Raw genomic sequence first — 27,349 nt, 5'->3', positions numbered from 1 at the left:
TTAGGTACATTATTTTATTAATATCTCTTTATTATTTACAAAACTTTATAATAATATCTCTAGTTTTTCACCGTCACACGCTACTTTATTCATATAATACTAATTCTAGAATTTCACTTTTTTTTTTCCTTTTTTGTTGCCGTTGTTCTTTACGTTTGCCCTTCAATTCAATTTAATTCAATTTAATTTTTCCTTTTTTCTTTCTTTCTCTTTCTTTCGTCGTTATTGTTATTATTGTTTAATATTCATTCTCTAACGTTATGTATAATATATATATTCATATATTTATATATAATATATAACATCGTTTCATCAATTTGTTCTTATAAATTCGTTGATATACATCATAATACAAGGATAGAGCGATGCATTTGACTATTTGAAAAAAAAAAAAATTTACATAATAATCATGCCAATCATAATGATAAAAAAATAAAAATACTAATAATAATATCATTTATTATATACATATTTCGTGCAACTTAATTAATTGATCAATTAATTATATAATATAGGTATACCGTACCCCTTGGAGATGTGTTATACATACATACATGTATATGAGTATATTATGGTGAAAGAATGAAAAAAAAAAACGTAAAAAAAATTAATTGACAAATTATTGCTATGTATAATTAAATGACCGAAGAATCAAATTTTGGAACATTTATAACGATGCTTCGATAATGATATGGCACTTTTTATGACGCAAGAAAATGAATTTTCTTGTATAGAATTTCTGAAAGAATTACTTCTGTTCATTCATTTTTTACCTTTTGAATAAACGGAAATCAGTATGATTACGATAATAGAGAACGTTATGTACACCATTTAGTATCTATAATAAACAAAAAATAAAAAAAAAAATCTCATTCTAAATGCTATGCACAGTTCTATACATATTGAGGTGGCCCAAAAAAAAAGGACAATTTTTTTTTGCGTCTGCCAAGAAAATATGTCAGCTTTACATGTTTCAAAAGCCCCCTCCAAAGATCAGTCGAAAAAAATAATTTTTAGGGGCCGCTCAAGATTTTCAAATATTTCCAAAATCGTCAAAAATCTATTTTCCTTTTTTTTTTCCAATCTTCTCCAAGTTTCTATGAGTATCTCGTACCTTATTTCTAATCTTTAGTATGTGAACTCCGAGGAAAGAAATTGAAAGTTCGTTAATATTTAGATTTAAAGGTCGCTCTAAAACGTTGCGTGTTTTACTGTGAACGTTCAAAAAAATTTGGGGTGACTTGAAGAAATCAAAATCCGAGCTGATCTTTTGAGGAGGCTTTTAGAACCTGAAAACTAATATATTTTTAAAGGAGACGCGAGTAAAAAATAGACGTTTTTTTTTGGGCCATCCTAATATATACATATATAATATGTATATGTATATATATGTGTAATTATAAATATATCTGTGCACCAATACAAAGATAATTGACATAGAAACGAGTTTTTGTTTTGTTTGATCATTTTTTAGTTGTAATTTCTTGTTTTTTTGCTTCGAATTATTTCATATATTTTTCTTTTATTTATCTGCTGCAGTTTATTATATAATTGTATTGACATTATTATTATTAAGAATATAATTATGTCGTGGCCTGAGATATATATATATATATATATATTCTTTTTTTTTGATTAAATATAAATGATTTCATTGGAAATACTAATTGTGCATGTCTTAAGTAATTTCTCAGCGAAAAATTAGCTAAAATTCCTCTACAGTCAATGATTCGATAAATTTTGGTTGAGAATGTCAGAAAGTATATACCGTAATGTATAACAACACCAATGATGATAATCATAATTAATTAACCCCATTCATATAGCGCTGAGATTCGACACAGATAAATTTTTGTTTTCGGTTGTATTATGTAACAGTTATCGGATCATATACATACATATATATATATATTTATATATGTATATACGTTCGAAATATTTATGAACTAATTATAACTTACATACTTATATAGTGATGCCCGGATTGAAATATTGATGAATTTCCGATGTAATTATAATTAATTAAAGAATATCATTATTAATAATATCTGCTTATTGAGATTTCGTCTCTAAAAATCACGTAGACAGTGTCCTATGATATATAACGGCTATTCTTCTCGTTATTTTTATTTATAGCTAAAATCGTTTCGTTCATATGTACAGGGTGATCTTGAAGACCGCAATTATTTTCTTTTCATTTTATTTCAATTTTACCTTAATTATTTATAACTTAAATCGTCTAACCTGGAAACACGAGTTGATACAGGGTCGATTTAATTTCAATATACTAAACGTTCATTCGTCGTGCACAATTTCTTTGTAATAATAACTCGAGAATCTTTGACATTAATTTTTTCGCGACAACGTCGTTTTCGAATTCCGCTTACTTGAAAAACCAAGAAAATAAATAAAATCTCATTTTTAAAATTATGCAAGTTTATCTTTCACTGCGAAGAAATTCTTTCGAAAAATACGATGATGTTATTTCTGACGTAATCTTAATATCTCAAATTATTATTAGAAAACTAACGACACGATTATCACGTTACGTGGCTCCTGGAGCTCCTTTTGTAAATATAATTATTAAGTTTCCGACGATCGTTCGAACGATTTATTCATATATTCACTACGTGTTCACTATAGGCGTTTATCTCTTCCTTCCTTTTTTTCGTTTATTTATTTATTTGTTTGTTTGTTTTTTTTATCTCCACCAGCCACTGCGTAGGTACGTACTTTTAACGTCGAATTATTACCTAAGACGTGCCTTTTTTTTTTTTTATTCCTTTATCAAGGTCCTCACGACGTGTACACGACTTTGCGTTTGATAGCCCCAAGGTATGTTACGACATTATTATCATCATTATTTCATTCTACGTCGAACGTGCGTAAAATTAGCACAGAAATTTCGCCGAAAAATAAATCACTCCCCTCACACCGAGAGGGAAAAATTTTCAATTTTGCGGAACAGTAACATGACCAATAATCGAGTTTTGAATTTTTCCATCGAATTAATTTTCCTGAAAATCCTCAAACTTTGAGCGTTGGACGGGGTCGAACGGCGAACCCCGTCAAATCGCCAAGACTCGTACGGGTATAACGCCGAGGCAGTTCGGACGCAGAGGGAATAAGGTCTAAAAATAACGTTGAATAAAACCCTGGAATAATGAACCTTAAGGGCTGTCGTCAGGAATGGCGTACCAAGCAGCTGGATCCGCGGCGAGGGCCCAGGGGCCAGCGACCTGGGGATTTCCGTAGGAGGCGGCAGCCCCCGCCGCGGATGGTGCGCACTACCAAGCTCTACCCTGCAGAGGTAGGTAAGCGCCGCACTGGGGCTGCTGCTGCTGCTGCATACTCTGTTGGGCGCTCGTCCTCGTGTAGGAGCAGTGCTGGAGGCTCTGGCTGGAGGACATCACGTGACCGACGCCGACGACCGAGTGGTGGGAGACCACCGCCGCGTGGTGGGACCCGTGGGGACTCGACGCCGCGGTCATGTGGGGCGCCGGACTCGCCAGGGCGGCGCTGGGCCCGCCGCGGCTACCCTCGTTCCCTCCGCCGCTGCCGCAGGGCTTCCCGTCCTTCACCAGGACGGGGACCGCCACTCGTCGAGGCGAACTCGCGCTCTGCAACACAAGAAATAACCACAGGTGTCAGACTCGCTCGAGGTTGACATGAAATTCGCCGATAGATAGCGGCTGTTCTTCCGATCGTTGTTGGCGTTCAGAGCCGAAAAGTCGCGAGTATAATTCCGATGCTTTCGATACTCGTTCGCGGTGCCTGCAGAGTACCGGCTTTGACAAACTTTGCACCGGGATGAGGTAGTCGCGCGCGTCACGGTTATGCTCAAATATACTCGAGGTTCGTAGCTTCAGCTTCATCGGCAGCAGCTTATATTATACATACGTATACCACATGACCATATTCGTAAAGATAAACCGAGGCGAGGAGCAATAAGTTTAAACAAGTAGTGAAGTCCTCGGTTCAGAAAATGCATTTCTTTGAGCAACCGTGGAGGCGATATTATTCCTGCGGTGTGTGTGCCCCGAGCAAACACGGCGTCGCGTCGTCTTCGTTCCAACGTGACTACACAAAAAATATCCGGGCGCACGGGTATTAGTGTCCACAGTTTATATATCCGCGACGTCCACCGCGGTACACAAATTCACGCGAGTCTACGACATTCGTGTACCTGCAGCATATGACCGGCACAAACCACACAGGCGATCGCGGCTGATATGGACTCTATACGGTTCTGGTTCGGAGGGAAAACATCGAAAGATGAGCTCAGAGGAGAAGAAAAAAGGTGGAGTAAATCGGAAAGGCTTTCGCGTTACCGCGGAGCGGCGCACACGGCTACCGTCACGATTCGGAGCCCGACGTTGTTAGTCGCACGGGCGCGACAGTCCAGACAACGAGGAGGACGACGCGGTGTAACGCGACGACGAGACGACGTTCGCAGGATTTTTAGTCCATTGACTGATCTCCGTTCTTCGGTATGCCTTACAGAAGCTCCGGCTACCTGGCCAACCACTCAGCTGTATCAACATTCCGTACATGACATTCCTCTTTTCCATCTTTCTCAACACCGTTTGATCATTCCACGCGCACACGTTGCAGGTATACATATATACCTATATACAATATACACGTTTCTGGATACTTCGCTAGAAATTGACAGGCGTGTACCTTGAAATAATAATAACCGCCGACTCGTCGTTTACATTTTCATTTTCACGGCACAAAGTACCATCGTAGGTACATACTACGATATGTACAAAATTAGTTGAAAAAATCTAATGGCGTATATCACTCGTTTCAGGAGCCAAGAGCAACTTCACATTGCACTTTGACGACGACATTTAAAAAAGGAACAAATTCTCGTTTAATTCGTTCAATTCGATCAGTCGGTTTATGACGGTTAGCTTATCAATGACACGCGGCTCGTTGCTCCATCTTTCTTATTATCATTCAACTCGTTACTGTAACACTTTCGCGAGATAATCCGAACCGGAAGTATAACGCGGGTCCACCAGTTGATACAATCCAACTGAACGAGATCGACGTGCGCGCGATCGCAATACCAACGGTGTTATGCATTTTATGTACGCATTATACATACATATGTATATGGTAAATTGTACTAACAATAAGCGAGCTTTTGGGTTAAGTAGGTATACTATACGACGTGTGTATGTATATATTATGTATAATTTTTCGATTATGTACGCGTGGAGTGGATATATCGGGGTATATGATACGAGTAGACGTGTGTATAAGTTAACCGTAGAGAAGTGCAATTACGGGTGACAAACTACGCGATGATCTTGATTGACAATGAATCAAACGCATGCACTCCGCGGTGATGTGCAGAATTGCACGTCACGCGCACAGCGTCACGCCACTACTTTAAAACAATTTCCGGCGAAATTAAAAAATTTTCAAACATCGTATTACAGTAGGTACTACACCGCGCGTCGCGCCAATGATCCAATCAAAGATTCCTATTAGATCGGCGGTCTGTGTATACCGGGTGTGAAAATAATCGTTAAAAAATTTTCAATAGAAAACTCATCTGTTTGTACATTATACGCACACCCTATGATGCAAAGGGTGACCCATATCGAGAGACAGAGACAAGAAAGTCCCTCGTATATGGCGCACGATAATGTTTCATTTCGATTGCCAGCTGACGTGAGACACGCTTTACCGAATTATTTAGTCGTATATAAATCTGCTCGCCAAAAGTGGACACAAGAAGCCGAGGAATTGCAATAAAAAATAATTTATATACCGTTGAAATCTGTATCACGGTTATGAATTTCTATAACGAGGTAAATATAATAAATATAAATATACATATATATGTACGTAACGTACAACGGTGTACAGCAGCCGCATGCTCGACCGTCGGGTTTAATTAAAAGAGATTAATTTTTCACTTTTTCTCAGGTGTGTACGGTACATTTGTATACGTATATAAAAAGTACGCATATACCCATATACACTGTGTTTATATACATAAAATAAGCGACTGAAAATTGAGGGAATTACATTAAATTTTTGTTACATAAATTGATGTAATTAACTAAAAGCTCTTTTCCAGAGTACGAGCGGAAGAGGCATGATAATATACGTATACCTACCTACCTACCTACCTACCTACCTACCTAGCTATGCATATTTAGCATCGTTATTGTTGTTATTGTTATTATTTTCATGCATATTATAAACGTTATCGCGAACGGACCGAACAAAAGCTGCGTGAGTATCTCCGCGTCGTCGAGATATTGAAAATATAGAATTGCTTCGGCAACGGGTCGTAATAATATTATATTATTTTATGGAAATTACGTCACATCTACTTGTCAGCTTGTCGGGATTGATTGAAAAGTGAAATCGAGGTAGAGTGTAGCGCCGTTCTTTAATCACGTCCGTTATTATCGCCGCAGTCGCGACTCGGAGTTGAGCTAGATCATTTTCTCCTTACATAGAATATCGTGAACTATTTCAAGTCCGGATTAATTATTATCGCGTATGAAATTTTCGTTGACAGGATCAGCTCGGAGATGATCACGGGAGTTGCTGGGCTTGACTGTACACTACCCCCGGCAAGATGGCGACTGCATCCCTCTCCTCTCCGGCTTCATTTCGTTTCGTTTCGTTTCGTTTCGTTCGTTTCTAGCTGGCTACAGGGGAGAACGACGAAGCGTTCGCTTGCTCCGGTACTTGAGATTTTTTACCGCCGCGAGGGGGAAATAAAATAAAGCGAAAAAGAAAAGAGAGAGAGAGGGAGAGGGAGGGAAAAAAGAGGAGAGGAGAGAAGAGAAGAAAGAAAAAAAGAAATGTACACGTAAGTGTACGTGTACGAGCGAAAAAAAAAAAAAATAAATAAATATGGAAGAAAATGGAAGAAAAAAAAAAGTAGCTTAGAGAAAAAGAGAAAACCTCGGCATATGAGATGCGATATGTATACGTATATTGCGCTGATATTTGAACACGATATACATACATTTTGTGTAAAAATGTGGTGTATAGTACGCACACATTATAAATGACATGTCATCTATGCGTGAAGATTATGCAGCAACGAATATATACGCGGCAGCTTTTATTTTATAGGATGTTATACGTATGACTTTGATAAAACTCTGCGTTCATTTCATATTTTCATACATCAAACGTGCTGTATAGGTACGTAGTTAAGATGGATGATATTTTCAATCTCAATTCAAAACTATGAAAAATTTGGAATCAGAATTATCAAAAAAAAATCATCGGATTTCCAACGTGTACAGGCGACGCGATAACACGAGTCAACCGATACGATTCGTCGCGAAAGTAGAAGGAAAACATGTATATAGCTGTCAAAAGAAAGAAAGAAAGAGAGAAAAAAAAAAGGATTTCTTTTTTTATCTATACGTGCAGATGTTTGATGCGTTACAGTTTGTAGCGTTCGGTGGTTTATTTCATCCGGTACTCCGAAGCTCATCGCATTATAATGGAGGGTATATGTAATAAATGAAAAGAAAAGTAGCTATATTCGCGTACACGTAACCTATTATTGTTATAAAATTGTCCTAAGTGGCGTACAATTTGTCTATAGACCCTGTTGAGTGTACACACGGTTATAGATTGAGATCTAAACCTGCATCCACTGCCGTCGTATATCCGTAGGGCAATAATACAGAAACGAACGGCGTTCCACTGCAGTGTGCGTTCGCTAGTGACGAACTACTAACGGCAAACACCATTCAATATTAACCTACAGCGCGCCGCGTCGTATATTCATACATCCACGTATATATATCGATATATGTATGTATATGTATGTATATACATATACATTTAACTACGGGAGCTCGACTGTGTTGCGTAGCTGCACAGCCCTTAGAGCGACGCGCGGGAAGGGGTGCTCTCGGAAAGGGGGTAGCACGCTTCGTCGAACACACCAGTCGTCCATAATTCCCTCGTTAGCGGCAATCCGCCCGAGGGAACCCCCCCCCCCTCCCGCGCACGATTCGCAAACACGGCGAAGAAAAAACGATCGAATTGAAAACGAAAACGTGAAAACGAAAAGCGGAGGAGAAAAACACAAGCTGCGGAATCGCCGGTGCGGATCGTCCGCGCACTTCGCGCGGTCCAGGAGACGCGACGTTCGAATTTTCACGTTGTTCTCTCGAATTCTCGGCTCCGGCTTTTTTGTTTGTTCCCTCCCTCGTTCCTCGACAACCCCGTGGACATCGAGACGCGACAATTCAATTTTTGGCTTATTATATATACTTTAGATCGTCGTACGATCCTCCTCCGTCATTTATATATATAATACGATATGCGTCCCGAGTCTATGTTTACCCTCAGATCGTTTATCTGCATTTCTTCTCGCATACAATTCATACAAAAGCTGCGCACCGGCACAAGTTCGACTATGCGGACGCTGGTACAAATCTAATCTACGCCTAAAAATCTGTCTCCGTACCTGGACTACATCTTGCAGGTAATGTACAATAAATATAGAAGTCTGTATAGTTTTCACTACAGTCACAAAAATTATACGTTTTATGAGAGTGCAGTGCACATGTGTGTATCTTCCTTCTTTTCCGTTTCTTTTTTTTTTTTCTTTCGATTATTGAAATCTGCACTTTCTGTTTTTTGTTTTCGTTTTTTTTTCATTTTTTTTTCTCCGATCGTGCAGAGCACGTAATACGTGTTTACATAGCATGTATAATGCATCCGGAAGGATATATGTACCTATGTAGCAAATATATTATGTATATATAGTACGCGTCTACATGTACGTGACGTTGCATACCTTATGTAATACACATATACATATATATATATATATGAATGCATATAAACGTACAGCGATAATGTATCGTATCAACCGATCTGCGAAGTACTTATGCGGGTTGTCGGTAACAAATTTTTTTTCTCCCACTTTTTCTCTTTTTTTTTCGAAAATCTTTCGCCACCATCGGACAGACGGATAGACGAACGGGCGGACATTCGACGATGCATATTGTATATACCACGTCAGACGAAAGATCGAGACACGGCACGCTCTGAATTATAATGTCACCCAACCCTCGCCGAACCGAAGACCTTACCTCCACCTCGCCTATAGCTACTACTACGACACGGGGACCGCGTCGACTGCAACGAATCGCAAAATATACGACCGTTGTACGTACGTATCGTGGAAGATTTTTTGACAAATGAATCGCGCAATCAGAAATTTTGAATTTTCGCGTAAGTTGCGAATTTAGCGAAATTCGAAACGACCTCGCGAACCGTCAAACGAAAGGAGAGAAGAAGACTCGTCGAAATTCTCATCTTATTCCATTTGTGTTTTTTGTCTTTTCTCTTGACGCGTCGATCGTGTAGTATGACTATATTACCATCGTGAAAATATATGGAACACGGCTTACCTGATTCTGAGCATTTTGTTCCGCCATCGCCTTTTCTTTGGCCTGTCGTTTGCACTTGTACCGGTGATTCTGGAACCAGATTTTCACCTGGAAGAGAGAGAAAAGAAAATCAATGACTAAAAAATTACAAATCACACACGCGTCGCCGCGTATACAACCGGAAGACTGCACATTCGCAGGACTGCGGATAATGAAGGTAGAGGTAGAGGATAATCGATACGAGAGGCAGAATATCTCGGTACGACGCCGCAGGTATATGCAGAGATTTGGATAATTCGCGCGTTTTTTTCGGCTGCTGGACCTCGAGTTATACATATATATACGGGGTGTTTTCGTAGGCGCGGCAAAATCGGATTCTCCGTCTAAGTATCCGTCCACGCAGGTATATAACTGTACGTAGGATATATAAGCGAGTGAAAAGCACTTTTTTTTTATTTCGAAGCGACCTGGCGCGGGGACCCGAGGTTATAGGGGGCTCCTGCTGGGCCTAATCCCATAATCCGCGTTAAACGGTCCCACCGGGCTCTGCCTATATACGCCTCCCGTTTGTAACATATTACGCTTCTCTCTCTTCTTGTTTTTTCAAGTGCCACTTATTGTTGACGGGCGTTGCACAGGTTACCGAGAATATATGTCATCAAAAGGTGTTCCAAATAATTCAAAAACGGTGCGACCACTCTTACTTTTTATCATTCGTTTTTTGTTTTTATGTGATTTTGTTTTTTCAACATTTATACTTCTCTCCTGTCTTACGCAAGTGCACCCGCAGTACCTCTCCTTTTTTTTTATTTGTTTCTTTACGTCGATTTACCACGTTTATCGTATCAAAGTAGATTTTGAAATCGTCTAGGTTCCAGAAATTCAATAAAAATTACTTCAGCTAAAATTGCTTTTTAACAATTGCGCAGACTACTGCAAATACCTTCGAAGTTCGACGCACCCTACTTTATATGGGGCGATGCATGTGCGAATAAAACATGACGAAGTGGTTCAAAAAAGGGTTCGCGTCAGGACTGCGGTGTAGTATGTGGGCATCCGTAAGCTACACAAAATGTACCTTGATGACCTGCGCTATTTAATACCTGATATAAAGCTGTAGCGTCACCTTAGCCGCGTGAACGGGTATATACTACTATTGTACATAATCTGAATGGTATACAAGTATAGGTACTATACATATAATAGGATATTGTCGAGGTATTTAAAAAATCTTTTTTCTATTTATTTATCTATTTTCCTTCTTTTTTTTTCTCTCCAGATTATGACACGTACGACGCTGTCACGGACAGATGCCGATTTCAATCCCCGCTCGCACACCGTAGGAGATCTTGAGGATAGGGCGATATAACCCACCCTATAGTCGTTCAATTGCCGGAAAAGCTACCTCATAGTATAACTCGGCTCCCTTAACGCCGCAGATGTATATCGCACTACGCACTACAGACGAACGCTCTGCGTCGCGTTCTGCACGCTCCGATGCCGCGAAATGGTTGGCGGGACGTAACCCACAAAAAGTATAAATAAGAAATAGGCCTACAAGCGTGACGTGCATCTCGAAAAAAAAAAAGGAAACAAAACAAATTAATAGCCATGAGTGTGATTTGATCCTCAATTTTGATTTTTAGGTACATACGAGAAAATCGAACGAAATCGTCCGAATTTTTCGACAGAGTGCAGGCAGGCAGGCGATTTTTTTCTTTTTTTTGTTTTTTTCTTCTCAAAATGTGCAGCCGCCGTAGCGTGGGCGCGTAGCGTAGGTTTTTGCACAATCTACTCTCACGTTATACTTAGGTATACGTACGTAAGCGAAGAAAATAGAGTTACAGACTACGTGTGTTACACCGGAACGAGTATACAAGCACCCCGCTACATAATGGAGGCTTTGTGGTTACGTGCTATACTATGCCCCGACACGAAGTTAAAGTACCGCGAAACTTGAACACAATAAACGGAACATACATTGCATCGGTATAAGAGTGCAGCGAGCGAGCTGCACCGTTAGCGCATAAAAAATGACTAAGTGGCCGGCCCGTGTAGTCCGAAGTTTTTTTTTTTTTTTTTTTTTTTTTTCTATAGCTGGAAAAATTGATTCAACTCACCGCGTGTAAGTAGGTACGTCACACCCGCCATGTTTACGATGCAAAGGGACAATTTTTCGCAACGTGTACATACGTCATATATTTATATACCTATCCATAACACACACGCGTACGTCGATCATATACATACATATAAGCGAAAGGACGTATGAAGGATTATCGCGGATGTATATAGGTATACGTAATAATTTTGGGGTGCGGTTTATCGGTCCGTAAAACAAGTGAGCGGGTTCGCGCTTCTAATTCGTTGAATATTAACCCCGTATGGCAACTGTATAGAGCGGGGTGATCACGGCGGATAACTTCCGCGTGGTGAGATCGCAACCACAACGCACCGGGAACCCTACACGCTATATACGGAGTCACCCTTCAGAAATCACAATATGGCGCTAGCGCGGTTATTTCGGCCCGTATGTTGATACGCGCTTTGATTCGAAGTTTCGCGAGCGATTCTCGGTTTCTTATTTGAAAATTTCTTTGAAATCACGTCGATGAAATTGTACACCAACCAATTCGTCACGCGGTTCAAAATTTCGCTACTTATGCGAAATGCGACGAATGAAAAAATTTGAAAGTTTGATAGGTTATAGTTTGGAAGAAAGAGTTTCCGCATCGATCATGTATATATTACATAGATACCCGTATGTGAAAAGAACTTATTGATATTGCTGAATCCGTACGTACATAAGATAAAAATGAGAGAAACGAAATAGAAATAAAAATAACATATTTCTATGTACGCGCATCGGTCTGCATATACATGAATAGAATTGAAAAGCTTTTAAAAATTCAGGCACACGAGCCGCGGGAGGAGGGCGAGACGGAGATGGAGGAGTCGTAGTCCGCGGAGGTGGAGATGAGACGAAATGGAACGGAACGCTCTCGTACCTATACAGCCAACGGAGGAATGAGGCGAAGGCGCTGCAAGAAGATGACGAGGAGAGAAAAACGGGTATAGACGTAAGTATACGTATACGTTCCGCCGCAGGTTCCCTAAGCCGGGGAACAAGGCGACGTGTTATTTCAACCGAGGGACGGCTCCGCTCCGCTCCGCGTTCGTTCGTTTTGTCCATTTGTCCATTCCGTCCATCACCGACGTGCGCATCACCACCAGCAATGCCGTGAGTAAACAACGCGCGCCCGTTTTTAAACTCGCTGGAAGCTGTGCGCTGACGAAGAAGAAATAAAGGAAGAAAAGTAACGAGAGAAAAAGAAGACCTCGTGCGCCTCCGTTATGGTATACATACATATATCAGAGTATATCGTTCACGAATCACGATGTGATCGAAGACTGACAGTCAAAAATTCAAAATTTCAACGGACCGGGAAAATTATAACATCGAAAATAATTCGCCGTTCGCGCGGCTGAAAACTGAAAAATTAAAATAAAACCAATATAGACGAAACGACGTATAATACACGTAGCGCGTCGCGTGCGTTTCTCCATCAAAATGCGATGAATCTCCGCGATCGCGTTGGACCGCGCGACGAACGGGGTTGTATACCCCGTGTAACGATAACAATGGGGCGAGTACATCTATTACGGTGGATATCGGAAATCGGAGTAGGGCATCGGGACGTATAACGCGACTTCGACTCGGTACGGCCGGTGGTGGCCCGCGGCCACCACGTCGCACTCCGTCATCCGATTCGTGTTCGACATTGTAAGGGCCGTGTCGTCGCTTTGTACGTACTTATACCTAAGGCTGCGCACTGCGGTGCACGTTCGAAGGGCGGGGGCGGCCGATTGATTGGTGAGTCAAACCAACGCCTAATTGGAAGGGTAAATTTGGGGGCCGTTCAGAAATTATACACCCGCATGTATATCTCCGCGTTTTAATCTATATGTATACATATGTATATGTGAGCATGTATCGAAGACCGCAAAAGATTAGATTATAATGACGAAGGAGAGAAGAATGGATTAAATTTTTCATGGTATATCATCGATCGCGTCGATTTGAAACAATTAATTAGTTAAGAAAATTAGAAGCACTGCAACTGTATCTCGCGTGTATTTGTACGTCGATATTTTTATATTATTATAATTTTTACCGTCATAGATGATTTCGAAATCGTCCACCCGGTATGTATATACGATATATATATATAATACGCTGGATTATATAATCGAATCCGCATAGTAGATAAAGCTAACAGAGGAATGTAATTGTTCGCGGCGTCGGTGGTTGTCGTTACGGATAGATCAAGTAGTAATTATGCATCGCGGGTAGAGAAATATCAAATTATTATTAGGGGTTGTTTAATTGGCGCGTGTTGACCCTGCTAAGTGGTACCTCGGAGGGCCGCGACTCCCCCACGAAACCCCGAAGGAACGAACGAACCCCCACGTGGTTCGGTGTTGTTTTAACAGAACGCCCGCAACGAGCCCTTCGACCGTAATACAATCGCGTATTGGCCTTCGTATACAACGCGCGCGCGGCATGACTTGCCGATTTATATCGGCTGAGCGGAAACCGCCCCCGTGAAACGGGGGAAATTGGGAAAATGACTTTCCTAATTCCCGAAAATTCCTTCTTTCTTTGCTTTCCTTTCCTTTCCTCCCCGGCCGTCCTTACCTACTTTTCTGTTTCTAAACTTTGTTCAAGGCCAAAAACTTCTGCAAACCCAATCATCGTCTTTTTTTTTTTTCCTAGCCGGAGCCTGCGCCTTCGAAAAACAAAGAATTTCATTTGGAATTCAACTTTCAAAAATGACGCGTTTATAGTAAAATAGGCCGCAAGCGAGGATTAAACGCTTCGAATTACTCTCCCCTGAAATTCCGGGTGGTAATAATTGATGCGGATTGCGCGATAAAAGTTGGAAGTGCAGCGCGCGAGCGTCAGTGGCGGCATATGAAATTGGACGGGGCTGCTATGTGGCCAGCGATAATTGCGCTTCGCGTCGCTGAATCCCCTGCGGTTCCTACGGCGCGCGGTGCTCGAGGCACATACGCGATATACGAGGTGTGTCTATACGGTTCCCCGTCTATATGGAGATTACAGGTGCCTCGCCGCTGCGGCGGATATAGGTATACGCAACGCGCGCGTTCAATTTCCGACCTCCCGGAACTCTTCGGCAAACGCGGTGCCGCGCGTCCTCGCGCCCTCCGCACCGTGGCCAACTCAGAGGGTGCATACATTGCCGGGGCAAAGAGACCCGGACACTGCACCTTATAATCTATGCTATGAGCACACTGCACCACCCCCTTCTTCTCCCTTTTACCTTTTTTTTCGTTTATTCATTTTGCCTCTTCCTTTCCCTTTTTTCGATTTTTCTTTCGTGCTTTGATTCCGTTTGCCATATGTATATATATATATCGTAGCAGACTAGCTTGTTTGAATTTTTCGCGTTGGGCCAACTTTTCCCGCGCCAATTTCGACGATTAAGGGGATGATCCGAAATTTCATTATCCTTCCGTACTGTATGCGACTCGGTGGCGTTTTTCGAACGGAAACGCACGTCGAAGTCGTACATATATACGATTTAAACTGAAAAATCTTGTGGACGCTGCAGGGAGACGAGAACGCGACGTGCCAAAATATCCGTGTGTGCTTAGCCGTCGAAGCTGCTGCGGGAGCAGAACGAGGATTGAGGCGCTCCCCCGGGGTCCACCTTCTCTCTGTGTAAATATATACGGTACATTCCCCCCGATGCACCAATCCTCGCGATCACCGCTCTCCCCTTTTCCTCTCTTCCGACTATATATTTATTTACTTTACATATACCCATGCGTACATATATATGTATACGTATGATGCGTATGTATCTCGCTTTCATTTATATATATGTATTAGAGACGACTTATATCTCATATAATCGCAGCTATATTTTCTATTTCTTCAAAATTTGTACGAGCGAACGAAAACTGCAATCCCAGCTCCATTTTTTTTGTCGTTTTTTTTTGTATTTCAACTTTTTCTCTCTGTATCTGTGCGTGTAAGAGACTTTCGTTGGAAAATAAAAAAAAATTAAAAAACACAAGAATGGAATAGTAACAATCGCTAATATGTCGGTATACATATAGTACATATACGTACTATATGCGATATGTACATGGGTGTACGTATACATAATGTGCATTTGACATATAAATGCGCGGAATGTACGTGCGCATAAAACGTACATAAAAAAGTGTAGGTATATAGAATACGCGGTTGCGGCGAATGGTCGGGACACAGATGGGACCCTCCATTTTACGTTGGCATTGTTACTTTAAGTGGTGCAGTCGGGGCATTGTTACTGCCTGCCCACTCCGCGGCATTGTTATTACCGTTGTTGTTATTGTTGTTATTATCATTATTGTTACTGTTGCCGCAGCAGCCACCCAGCTGCTAACCGATGTTGCTCCCATGGCGTATATGTATGTATATCCATATCCACGTACCTACGTACGATTGCCCACCGGTATTCGCCTATACGATATACGATACAGTGTATCGCCATCGTACGCATCGCGTCATCGGCGTCGCGTAGAAATCCGATGATCACCATAATACCACTGCGTTACATACGAATGGAGATCTACATGCGTGATGATGATTTTTCATCTCCTCTCGTTTTCGAATTATTTTATTTCTCTTTCGAATTTTCGCCAAATTGTTAGACGTGTTCAATTCCAAAATGGCCTCTAATTAAGCTGGCGTGGAGGGTCGTTCTTTTCGGTCTACAATTCGCAAAGACGTGTATACTTATATACATATACGTGGAATAGATTTTAGTTTTGTTCGAGCTCCGAATGAAAGAAAGAAGAAGAAGAAGCGAGCGGTGATTGCAGCAATCAAACGTCAACCACCCGACGAGTATGGTACATATATACATGTATACATGCGCGGCGAAGTACCGCGGACTTCCGTTTTCCTCGCGCCCTACCCCTGCGGCGTAACCGCGCGAGCGTTGACAATTTTTAGTAACAAGTTGGTCGCATGGCACTCCGTATACTCCGGGTACCTAAATTCGTACGTACATATTTTCTAAATCTGCGACTATTTCAACCCCCCCCCCCACTGATCTCGATTCTTCCCATCTTTCCGATCTTCCCCGAGGCTCGCGTACGCGGACCAAGTTCCATCGTCAATTTCTGGACACCAAATCTCTGCAGGCTTCGACAAGGTAGATGTATACTCATGTATAAGGAGCCGGTACAGGTATGTTATTAGAAAAACGATCGACAACCTGATGCAAGACACAATGGAATATATGATCGCTAGACTAGACTGCACTCGACGGACTGATCTACTCGAGAGAGTTCCTCGTCGTGCATAGATAGGCTGCAGAAACTTTGCGTCCGGTCTGGGGGCCAAGCCTTCCATCTTTGAACTGGACAAGGGTAGGAAAAGGTATATATGGTATTTATGCACGTATATTGAAAATAATCCCATAATACTTTGTAGGATCATCCAAGACGCGTACATACAGATATACTATGGCCTTTTAAAAAAAGAAGTTTGTCAACAATGGCTATAAAATAACATCAACCCCGCGTAGTTTACGATTGAAAAATTGAAATCATAGACCGCCCGTTATTCACCCCTTTCCAAATGTCACGTAAACGATAGGTAATTGTATTTTCATGAGAAGATGGATTGGAAGCGATAAAATTAGAAAAAAAAAAAAGGAAACAGAAACGGGGGGGGTGAAAGATCGGAGAATCTACACGTATGTAAATGTTGATTATCGTAACGGTAGATAAATCTATATCCCATATATACGTGGAGTGCAGCGTATACTGCGGTATCATGCACACTTATACCCCAGAGCAGACGTCCAGGGGTCGAGGAGGAGAAAGGGAAATACGTACGCCGGGAACACAGGATGCCAGCAATGAAGGCAACAACAATTATTTATTCTTGTCAGACTATATATACAATGCTATTGTATCATGTATATATATTCCATACCTCGTACGTATTCACAACCTATATAGGTATAGGCTATGGGGTTCGAGATGTACGAATCGTGTATGGCTGAAGAATGATTCCCTCATTTTTGAATATTGTTTTTACATAAGAAACAAGATAAGCTCCTCGTTTCTCACGTCATATCAATCGAACAGATATAGATTTCCGATTGTGAAATTTCGGGAAATTCCGATACCTACAATTATATCGGTAGAAATCGGAATTATTCAAAAAAGGCTTCGACGAGTTGTAATAGAGGAAAAAAAAACGCCGAAACATATACGTTCGGACTTTATCGTGGTAACGTTTGTATAATACAATTGGTTTCTACACAGCCCTGCCGCACCCTATGCGACTATGTACGTACATGCATGTGTGTGCATTTCGAATGCATATTACCTATACGTATATTATACGTACATAGAACGCGCGTTTAAATGGAACGCAGCGACTCGTAAGATTAATTGTTCCAATGAAAGCTCGTTGCAAACTCCCCAATTTAATAAGCTATATCTGCCAGTATCATGGGAACCGCACGTATAATATAATGTATACGCATCTCGTATATACATATATATATATATAATTGTACAATTTACAATTATGTCCATATAATAATAATGCGTGAACTGATTTCACTCATTTATGAATCCGATAATCGTTATTATACATATATATGTATGTATACGTCACATCAATTTTGGCTGAATAAAGCGCAAACGTATAACATTGAAATATACGCGCGGCATATATACATGCGACTTTCTAAATTTCTCCGTATCTAATTTTATCACGCGAGATTTCGTCGCTCCACTTTAACTATTTATGTGGTCGGCCTGTAGTACGCGATAACCTTATATTATACAATTAAAAAAGAGTGGGGAAAAACGGAGGACGATTCGAGTGTCCAAATGTTACATACCTATACATATGTATATAATCGTATAAACTTTCTCCTCGCGCGAGTAAATAGATATAGATAATTGTACGTAAGTAATATACCTATACATCGATTCATACGCGAGAAAGGTACACCTACGTTAATTCCGTATCAAAAGAATCGCTGCGCGGAAAAAATCCGCACCGCCAAATAATAGGCGCGTACGTGAGGAATCATATATAAGATCATATAAGACGTAGTCCCCATCCTTCTCTTCTCTGTGTTTTTCTACTCGATTCGGATTATTCAATTGTTCAATTACCGTTTTTTGTTTTTTTGTTTTTTTGTTTTTTTCGTAACGTAGACGGCGTATATGATTTGCGACGTACCTGAGTCGGCGTCAGGTGGATGAGCGATGCGAGATGTTCCCTTTCCGGTGCGCTGAGGTATTTTTGTTGCTTGAATCTTCTTTCGAGTTCGTAGACTTGGGCCTGCGTGAAAAGTACGCGACGTTTTCGTCTCTGGGCCAAAGGAAATTGCATCGCGCCGACGCCCATACCGACGCCGACGCCCACGCCCATTCCCGAAGACTTGCTCATGTCCCCCATCGACTGACCCACCGAACAACCCGCCATGTTTGATCCCGCGCCCGCCGCCGCTGCCCCCATCAAACGCGAAACTGAAACAATCGAGAATTATTCGTTAAATAGGTATACTCATTCGTTCATTTATTATTTTCACTAATTAGTCTTTCATCTTTTCATTAATTATACAATACTCGCGTTTAATTGTTCGGCTCTTGTATACATACGTATGTATACAGGTACGTTGTGTTTACGTCGAATCAGGGCTCCCGTTGGAATCGGAATTACGGCGTAACCGCTCCGTCAAAATCCACCGAAATTATAACGAAAGACTTGAATTTATACATTAATTATATATCATTACAATTGTTCGTATAATTGTTATCGTTGTATAATCCCACGATCACGTGTAACGTTGCGGTATAGGTGTAATGTAATATTGACGGATCTTCTACAAGTATATAATTGCGAAATTTGTGAGAAAAAAAGAAAATGAAAATGACGACAGAAATAAAAAAAACAAATGGGGATTATTTTGATTTCATCTTTCGATGAGATTAAGTGGGGTGCCGCAGCTTCCATACCTCGTCGTTTCTCAAGACCCAAAGCAAACTTGGCTTAATTCCGGTATTAAACGTCACCCTATCGTATCATCAGGTATATATATATACTTGGGTATATATAGATATACATAAGGTATATGTAATACGCTGGAGATATCGAACTGCAGGCTTATCATAGTTATCATGTTTACCACGTATAACATATTATATATAGATACATATAGAAGAAATATTTTACCTCCTGCAGTGCGTTACCTACTTCGGATTTTCATATAAAATAAATTTAATTGAAAATAATTGAGATCCTAACATTCGCAACTTATATAGCTATATGTATAATCCAAATGTATACGTATAACAGATAACATGTAAAATGTATAATCGAGGATCAGCGAGTCGAGTGAATGCAAAACATTAAACTCGAGGAGGGAATTGCGAGCTGCTGCTGCAGCAGCGCCAGGACCTACTCGCGGCGAACCTTTTTTTGAGATATCTCGAGACTCCTCTTCAGCTACCGGATCTGAATCGCCTCCGGCGTACAGGTATATATATCTATAATACACCTATATACATGTACGACGTATACGTACGTAGAGATAGAGGCGATCATCGCACTGTGTTAGATTATATTTATACGCATATATACATCAAAGTTGGAAGCTATGTGGAGTCGACGCGGGCGTCCCCCGTCAATGTTATACATGCCGCAGGAGAATTTTACCTTTGCATTTTACTTCTGCAGCAGACCTGAGAAAACCGAGAGACAGCCGGACAAAAGGTTCATTTAGGGATATACCTACGTGCACACCTATAGCGTACCTGTGCGTATACATATATATAGATATATGTGTAGGAACTATATGCTCCTTTGCAGGAGTTCCTCCTCGTCGGCTATTATGCGCGGTGCAACGAACCGTCGTTATTATATCGTCATCCGGAAAATCGTCAAGTCATGACAACCGGAGTGCGCGGCACGCGGGAGGTCCGAGAAACCCGAGGTGATTGAAATTAAAAAGTAAGAAAAAAAGTATTTAAATATCAGTGATGGGCTCGAGATGTTAAGTTGTATCCGTGTATGCATATATAATGCAGTTTAAGCCATGTAATTTATATCAATGGGATCATATATATAAAGGCATCGAGGCGTAACTCACGAAAAATAATTGCGGTGCCGGATGTATACGTTTCAAATCGCATCGTTGAAAAAATGAAGAATTAGAAACTCATCGATCAAGTGTTGAAAAATCGTTCAAGTTTTCAAGGAGTGATACATGCGTATATAAATTGTACTTGAAATTTTTAGTCTCGCTTCATTATGTAGAAAAAAGATTCAGCTGTATACTGTACAGGGGAACGCGGGACAATATAGGGTACCTACAGAATCCATGAGCAAAACAGAAATGAAAAAATGTTTAATCCAGAATCCGTTGTAGTCGTTCAATTTTTGCGAGAGCGCGAAAGGGTATAATATTCCAGAAATTCGATGACCGCACGGGTAATTTTGTTGATTATGTCGATCGTTTTCTGCGAATCATCAGTAAGCGTACACAGAGTATATTATATAATAAATATACGCATTAATACGTGTATAGGTTAGGTTACATCTTTGCGGAGAGTGACGTGATTGCGCGCGATGTTGATGTTGATGTTGACGAGATGGTGTATGAGCTAGGGGTATGTATATACATGTTATATGTTAATATAGATAAATCGTTTGATGGACATTTGAAAAGATGGAGTTATATACGCGAGGTAACGATCATCGTCTCTATATAATATATTGCGATAGAAATCAGTGAAATTCCTGTCAGCGCGCGTATAAGCGCGGGGCCGCATATCCAGCAGCTCGTTAGAGCCCTCGGGGACCGTTGCCGACGCTGCTGCTGTCCGTAAGTAACGTCATGGCGCGCGGGCCCGATGCTAGCGAATGAAATATAATGATAATATATCATTCGAGTATCCAAAAGTTTAACCTTCGCTTGTTTTTCCATTAAAAGAATCACTAGCTAGCTTCTGTAGATGATTGATAGAAAATATATAACTTTCAATTGCAGCATCGCTCACGCATCGTTTCGTACAATACCAGCGCGTATACATATATGTATGTATCTGATCTATGTACAGCGTATATACCGGACGAGTAGGTATAGATTCTGCAGCAGTGTCGACGTGTGTACCTATGCAATATACGCGTGTCCGCGCGCGTGCAGAAACTGGACATCTCGGGATGGATTTTATAGTTGAACAAATAAAAAGAAATTCTCGCGAAGCCTCAGACCCGCGCTCTACACTGTTATTATACGTTCGCATTTTTCGTTTTCTTATTCTTCGACGCGCACGTATCGCACACCTACAATAGCATACGGGCGGACACGCGTGTGCGTCGAAAGCCTTCGAGCGACGGACGCGGATGCATATGCTGCTGCTGCTACGGGGAATCATATTGGGGATATAAGCTACATTAGGGAGGGTTGAGAGTTGTTGCTTCTGCTGCATGGGGGTGAGTTGTAACCGGAGGTGCGCGAGGCGTATGTAAGACGCGGATATCGTATCCCAGGCACATCTTATTGTTGGAAATGTGGTTACGAGTTATTATAGAAATCGACTTTATATGTAATCGCGATCGCATATCCGCCGACCGTCGCTTCACTCTGTTTCACCCTATGAAGTTCATATTTCATGCTTTGATTGTGTTCTTTTCTCCGTTTGGTTTTCTAACTCCAAATTTAATTTAGATATACGTATCCTAACGATGTGTATGATATGATGACGTGTAGATCGGGTGATAGAGAATCTTTGAATATATATTGCTCAACTATAACGATACGATTTGTTATAAAATAAATCACAGCTAGATTAATACCAATGGAGTATTTTGGCGTAAGAAATCCATGACACATATTACACGCGTGTATTTACGTATATGTGCAATATTTTCTATTAGATACCTATGTCCTGTATACAGACGTCAGTTTTACTGTACAATAAATATGATATTTATTTATTCATGGTCGCAATAATGATCGCAAGAGCTCAATTAGCAGTCGAAGGTCGTCGGTGTTTCGCGCGACGAAGACGCGCGTGTACGTTTGAAACGTAAAAATCATCTTCCCTACACTAATGTGAACGCTCGAGAGAGTGACGTAAAAATCTAGTCACCAATTATACGCGTACATAGGTGTATATGTATGTACACTGTAATATCACGGGTACGTGTGTAACACAGCCACGTACGCGCGTATAACTTAAATAACCTCTTGATGAATTTCAACTCACTTTACCTTTCCTAATCAAGTATATATATACCTTATATCTGTATAGCACAGGTACAAGTCACGCCTCTGGCTAATTCGACTCTCATCTCCACGATTAGAATCGAGGACTCTACGATATTATATTTATTTTATATTTGTACAGCGTTTCTTTTTCATGTACCTAATATTAGTTCGGAGCGTGGGCGTGACGGTCTTTTGAAATTTGAAATTTTTTCTTCGTTTTCGTTTTCGTTTTCGTTTTTTGATTTTGAGTAATAATTTTAATTTTTCAATACATCGATGTCTTCTGAGCTCTATACATGTAGAGAAGCGGGATGAACGAGATCGGAACTTTGTTGGAAACTTTGGAATCCGACCCGCGCGTGTACCGGGGCAACCGACGCTTGCGAGGAATTTACTGAGAATTCAACGACGTACCGTACACGGGGAGTTTTAGGGCTTTCGACGGAATTTCAGGCACCCGAGATTCTCGCGCCTGTTCAAGCCGCAGCTATGTCGAACATACATACGATCCTCCTTTCAGCTTTTCGGCGACGGCCGACGGCCCAAGTGTCTTTCCCAACATAATTGCTCCGTCGAAATAATGAAATTCATACCGTATTCCCCGGCGAGCCTATCGTCGACTAGAATTTGAATCGCGAGCTCTTGTCGACCTACGCGATTGACTTTCGCTCGTCGCCGTGTGCACGGCCAAAATGACGTATAGACATTATGTAAAAGTGGTCGAATCGGAGGTGTACTCACTGGCGAAACGTGGGTCGTTGGTGGCCGGGGGTGCGGGTGCGTACCAGGGATGATGGTGCGAAGATCTCATGGGGTCGGAAGCGGTGGCCCCGCCGCCGACACCGGCGCCGGCATGGTGATAGGGCGATAATTCGGCGGCGCAATATTGGTACTGTGAAGTGAGTTGCATCGTTGCATAGGGATTGCCCATAGCTCCCATGCCTCCGTTGCCGCCAGCACCTCCCAAAGGTGGACCGGGAGTGGATCCCCCGGGTGTCGATCCTCCGTGGAGAGGAGGACTTCCGCTGCTCGCGCTCGAACTTCCCGCGTTACCGCCGACTCTTCCGCCGCAAGCGTTCGCGTAAGGCGAACCCTGGGGGTGGGTCACCACTCCTACGCCGACTGCCGCCGCTGCCGCGGCTAATTCCAATTTTCTATAAGATTCCTCTATCGGACTGAGGATATCGGTTACGCTGAATGGGGTCGTGTGAGCTCCGCCGCCTGCTTGTACGTGAGATTGATGCTGTTTTGGGGACAAACTCATAGCCAGGTCAACCCCGTTTAAATCCGGCAAAAGGCCGGCTTGCTCCAGCTGCGATTGTTGCTGCTGATGATGTTGGTGATACGATCCAGCGTTATTGTTCCCTTGGCCACCGCCACCTCCTCCTCCACTGCCACCACTCATTTCCGATAAATCGACCGTGTTTATACTGACCAACAGTTTTTTATTTTTATTCTATTTTAGTTTTCTATACTCTTCTTTTACGTTACTTTCAGGCACTCGGCTTTCGAAGCCGTTTCGATAACTTTACAACGAAATATTTGTGTTGACAATGTGTACCGGTATCGATATATCATATACTCGCACTTTGATTTACACACCGGGGTTAAATACCCTTAATAATATTATAGTTCCGCGGCATGATCGATGCCACTTATTTGTTAACTTGTACTCGTACAACATCCAAATTTCACCTTACCACCGGAAGGTGTGGGATAAAAACGTTCGACATTTCGTCGCTGTCACTTTATCCTTTTCAGGCGTAACTTAAATCCTATTCGACACTTGGATCATCACTGTTTTTTAAATCGTTAACACTTTGTAAATCGACGATTAATTCACGGTGCACTGGATATGCATGAAAACCGCACTCACAAGTCGTCGTGTATCAACCCGGTGTTCAATGTGCGTTGTCGGAGAACAAGTGTCAGGTAATTCCAGGTGAGAGCGACTTTTAGTAAAACCGATCGTGTATCGTCCGAGTTATGAATCGTTGCCGGTTAAAGTTGACCGTTTGTTGAAATGTTGAAATGTATACTGTAATCGGTCACGTCTTTGTTCTTCCCTGTACGCGGACGCGGACGTCGAGTGTGAGGTGTCATGTCGCGGTTATCGTCTCGGCGAACGAGATGTTTCTACGTTTCTTTGCGAATATTCTTGTCTCCGACGTAAGATCGACGGTACCGGATCCGAATGCGATGATCGATGGCAAAGACGATTTTAGGAGTGGCCGGCGGCCGGCCGGCGGCCGACTGAAAACTCCTGCGTGGAGTCTTTTGGTCCTTTGGACTCGGTTGGCCGCGATGTGGTAGATGTAGACTCAACTTTATACTCTCAGCCTTGGATATACGTTTGCCGGAGCAGTGCTATGGATGGATGGATGGTCCTATGGTCGGATGGATGGATAGATGAATGGAGGACTGTTGGGCTCAGTGGAGAGTCCTCACGACTCCTCACAACCGCTTAGAACCACTCGACCGTCGCAGGTCGTTCGCTCGGCCCAGCCCAGCTGCTTCGCGAACCAGTAGATGATGCGATGAGTACCCACTACCGAGAAGTGCCTGGTAGCAAGAGTCGAGTTGTCCCCTTCCGCGAGACCCGAACCCGCGAGAGGTCCTTTTCGGGGTACGGGAGAGCCGCCGCGCGTCCTCCCCACCATTTTTACACCCCGCCAATCCGACAAAACTGAGCCCAGCATTGGCTCGAGGGCTCCCCGGAGCGCCCTCTCCGCCCCGTACGATAGGCGACCGCCGTAAAGGGGACTTTCCCCTCAAAATTCGATCCGCCAATCGCCCGACGTCCCGCCCACCGGGGGGGCGAGGCCTTCGGACCATCGCCATGGCCACCGGGCCCGCAGGGCCGTCCCGAATCGCGGCTCTCGCTCCTTACTCCCCTCGCTGGTCGTACAACCCTTGGCAAAATTATCGAATATATGCGCGGAACGGGACGCGCCGGAGAAAACCCGTTCGGAATCAGCTAACCGTACGCGTCCCAGGGGATGCGGAAGGAAAATTTACCCTTGGCCGTATGAACTCGATGCTTGACCTCCACGAGATACCCGCGGATATCCGTACACCGATTATATAGGAAATACACGCTCCACCGATCTTCCTCGAGCTGCACGGCTGCCGGTGCCGAATTTTTTCTACCGACTGTACCAACCCCTGGAACTCATTCTTCAGAGAACGCGGAACGCGTTGTACGTACCCCGATATACATACGTCTGCGAATCCTGCAGGAGTCCTGACCCTGACCCACGCACCTACATGACTCGTTTATAACTGAAGCTGGAATAAAAATCCGTTTCGTACCGCGGCTGAATGTGTCGTTGACGCTGGTAAACTGTCTCAATTTTTTTGATTTTCGGGCCCAGTTGCCGCTAATTCGTGTGTTAGGCTAGGGGCTTTGATTCATACTCGCATCATACACGTTACTCGGTCATTTTATTTCCTGAATTACTGACATTTCAAGAAATTATTTAGAGGAAGAATAAAAAGTTTATAAACTATTAATTTTTAAATACCCTGAATAGAAAGTTTCTACAATCTTTCATTTTATTTTCCAATCAGATGATTGATATTTTTTTTTTATCTAAACAAAACTCTAAATTGTTTAAGGTAAATAAAATTTGTGATCAAGTAGTAAAATCCATTTGGTCGGCCAGGAATGCCTGAAGAACGGCAACTCGGAGAACGTCGATGCATCGTAGACGGATAATTTAGGAATCTGTGATTTCAGGCGCAGTAATATCATATATTGATTGACGGAACTTGGCAGGAACGACCGAAAGTATCGGAGGTCCATTCCCGTCGATACCCGCTGCAGCATAACAGCGGTGGTGAAAATAGTGTGAAGTCTTCTGACGCTTGTACAGAACATTATCTATCGTCGAACTACGCGGTTTCTATGAGTAACTATCCGTAAAAAAATCAAAATTCACATCGGGTTTGCTTATTAATATTCATAATTGATGGCGAGATGTAAATTCAACTTTACATTTGTGAAAAGAATGATACCTTTGGGACTTCGTAAAATTCGGATATTGACCTAGGAAATAATGTGATGATATATCCTCTTAAACGATTTCACCTGGTGATATTTTCTGAAAATTAATCATCGTTCCTAATGATATTTAATATCGAAGAACTTGACCCACTGACTTTATGAAAAATCGCTGGTGCGTAGATAACTCAGAGCGAAATGTAGAGTATTTTTAGAATCAATTGCCGTATCTTCAGGTTCAATATATCTATGCTTCAGATATATTTTGGCCTGAAGGACACGAATCTGTTGAGCGAATTAATCCCATCGTGAAATCGACAATGACCTAATCGCTCGATGATTCTTCGATTGAGTTCATTTCTGATGATAAACTATTTTTTCTTCTATGACAGAAAAAAACATCAGGAGCCTCGAAGCGAATCCGTCCTGCATATAGCACACAAGACTCGTTGGTACATCCGTAAATCTACATGATTGCTGATTATATTTGTGAACTGACAATGAGTGAGAGAACATACATATGTCGGTTATCATGTAGCCACGGATATCATGTATTCTGTAAAATAATTGTAAAAAATTATTTTTCTATATTAATAAATCCATAATATCTGCAATGA

General features: G+C 41.9%; 1 protein-coding gene and 1 long non-coding RNA gene across 2 annotated transcripts; one reads left to right on the top strand and one right to left on the bottom strand.

Annotated features, from left to right (window-relative positions):
• LOC105690127 (homeobox protein Nkx-2.4-like) lies at positions 1 to 26,205 on the bottom strand. Its single transcript, XM_012407693.3, has 4 exons — positions 23,471 to 26,205; positions 18,694 to 18,983; positions 9,426 to 9,512; positions 1 to 3,620 (listed from the first exon to the last, which is right to left on the bottom strand). The coding sequence occupies exons 1-4, from the start codon at positions 24,132 to 24,134 to the stop codon at positions 3,288 to 3,290; spliced, it is 1,374 nt and encodes a 457-aa protein (XP_012263116.1). The 5' UTR covers positions 24,135 to 26,205; the 3' UTR covers positions 1 to 3,287.
• On the top strand, positions 11,634 to 27,349 carry LOC125500156. The gene is made up of 3 exons (XR_007277367.1): positions 11,634 to 12,484; positions 26,469 to 26,630; positions 27,125 to 27,349. It is a non-coding gene; the product is annotated as an uncharacterized LOC125500156 (long non-coding RNA).

Source organism: Athalia rosae, chromosome 3 (genome assembly GCF_917208135.1).
Source record: "Athalia rosae chromosome 3, iyAthRosa1.1, whole genome shotgun sequence".
In the NCBI taxonomy this organism is placed as follows: domain Eukaryota; kingdom Metazoa; phylum Arthropoda; class Insecta; order Hymenoptera; family Athaliidae; genus Athalia; species Athalia rosae.
Note: the sequence above shows the minus strand (reverse complement) of the source record. Positions and strands in the feature narration are given on the sequence as shown.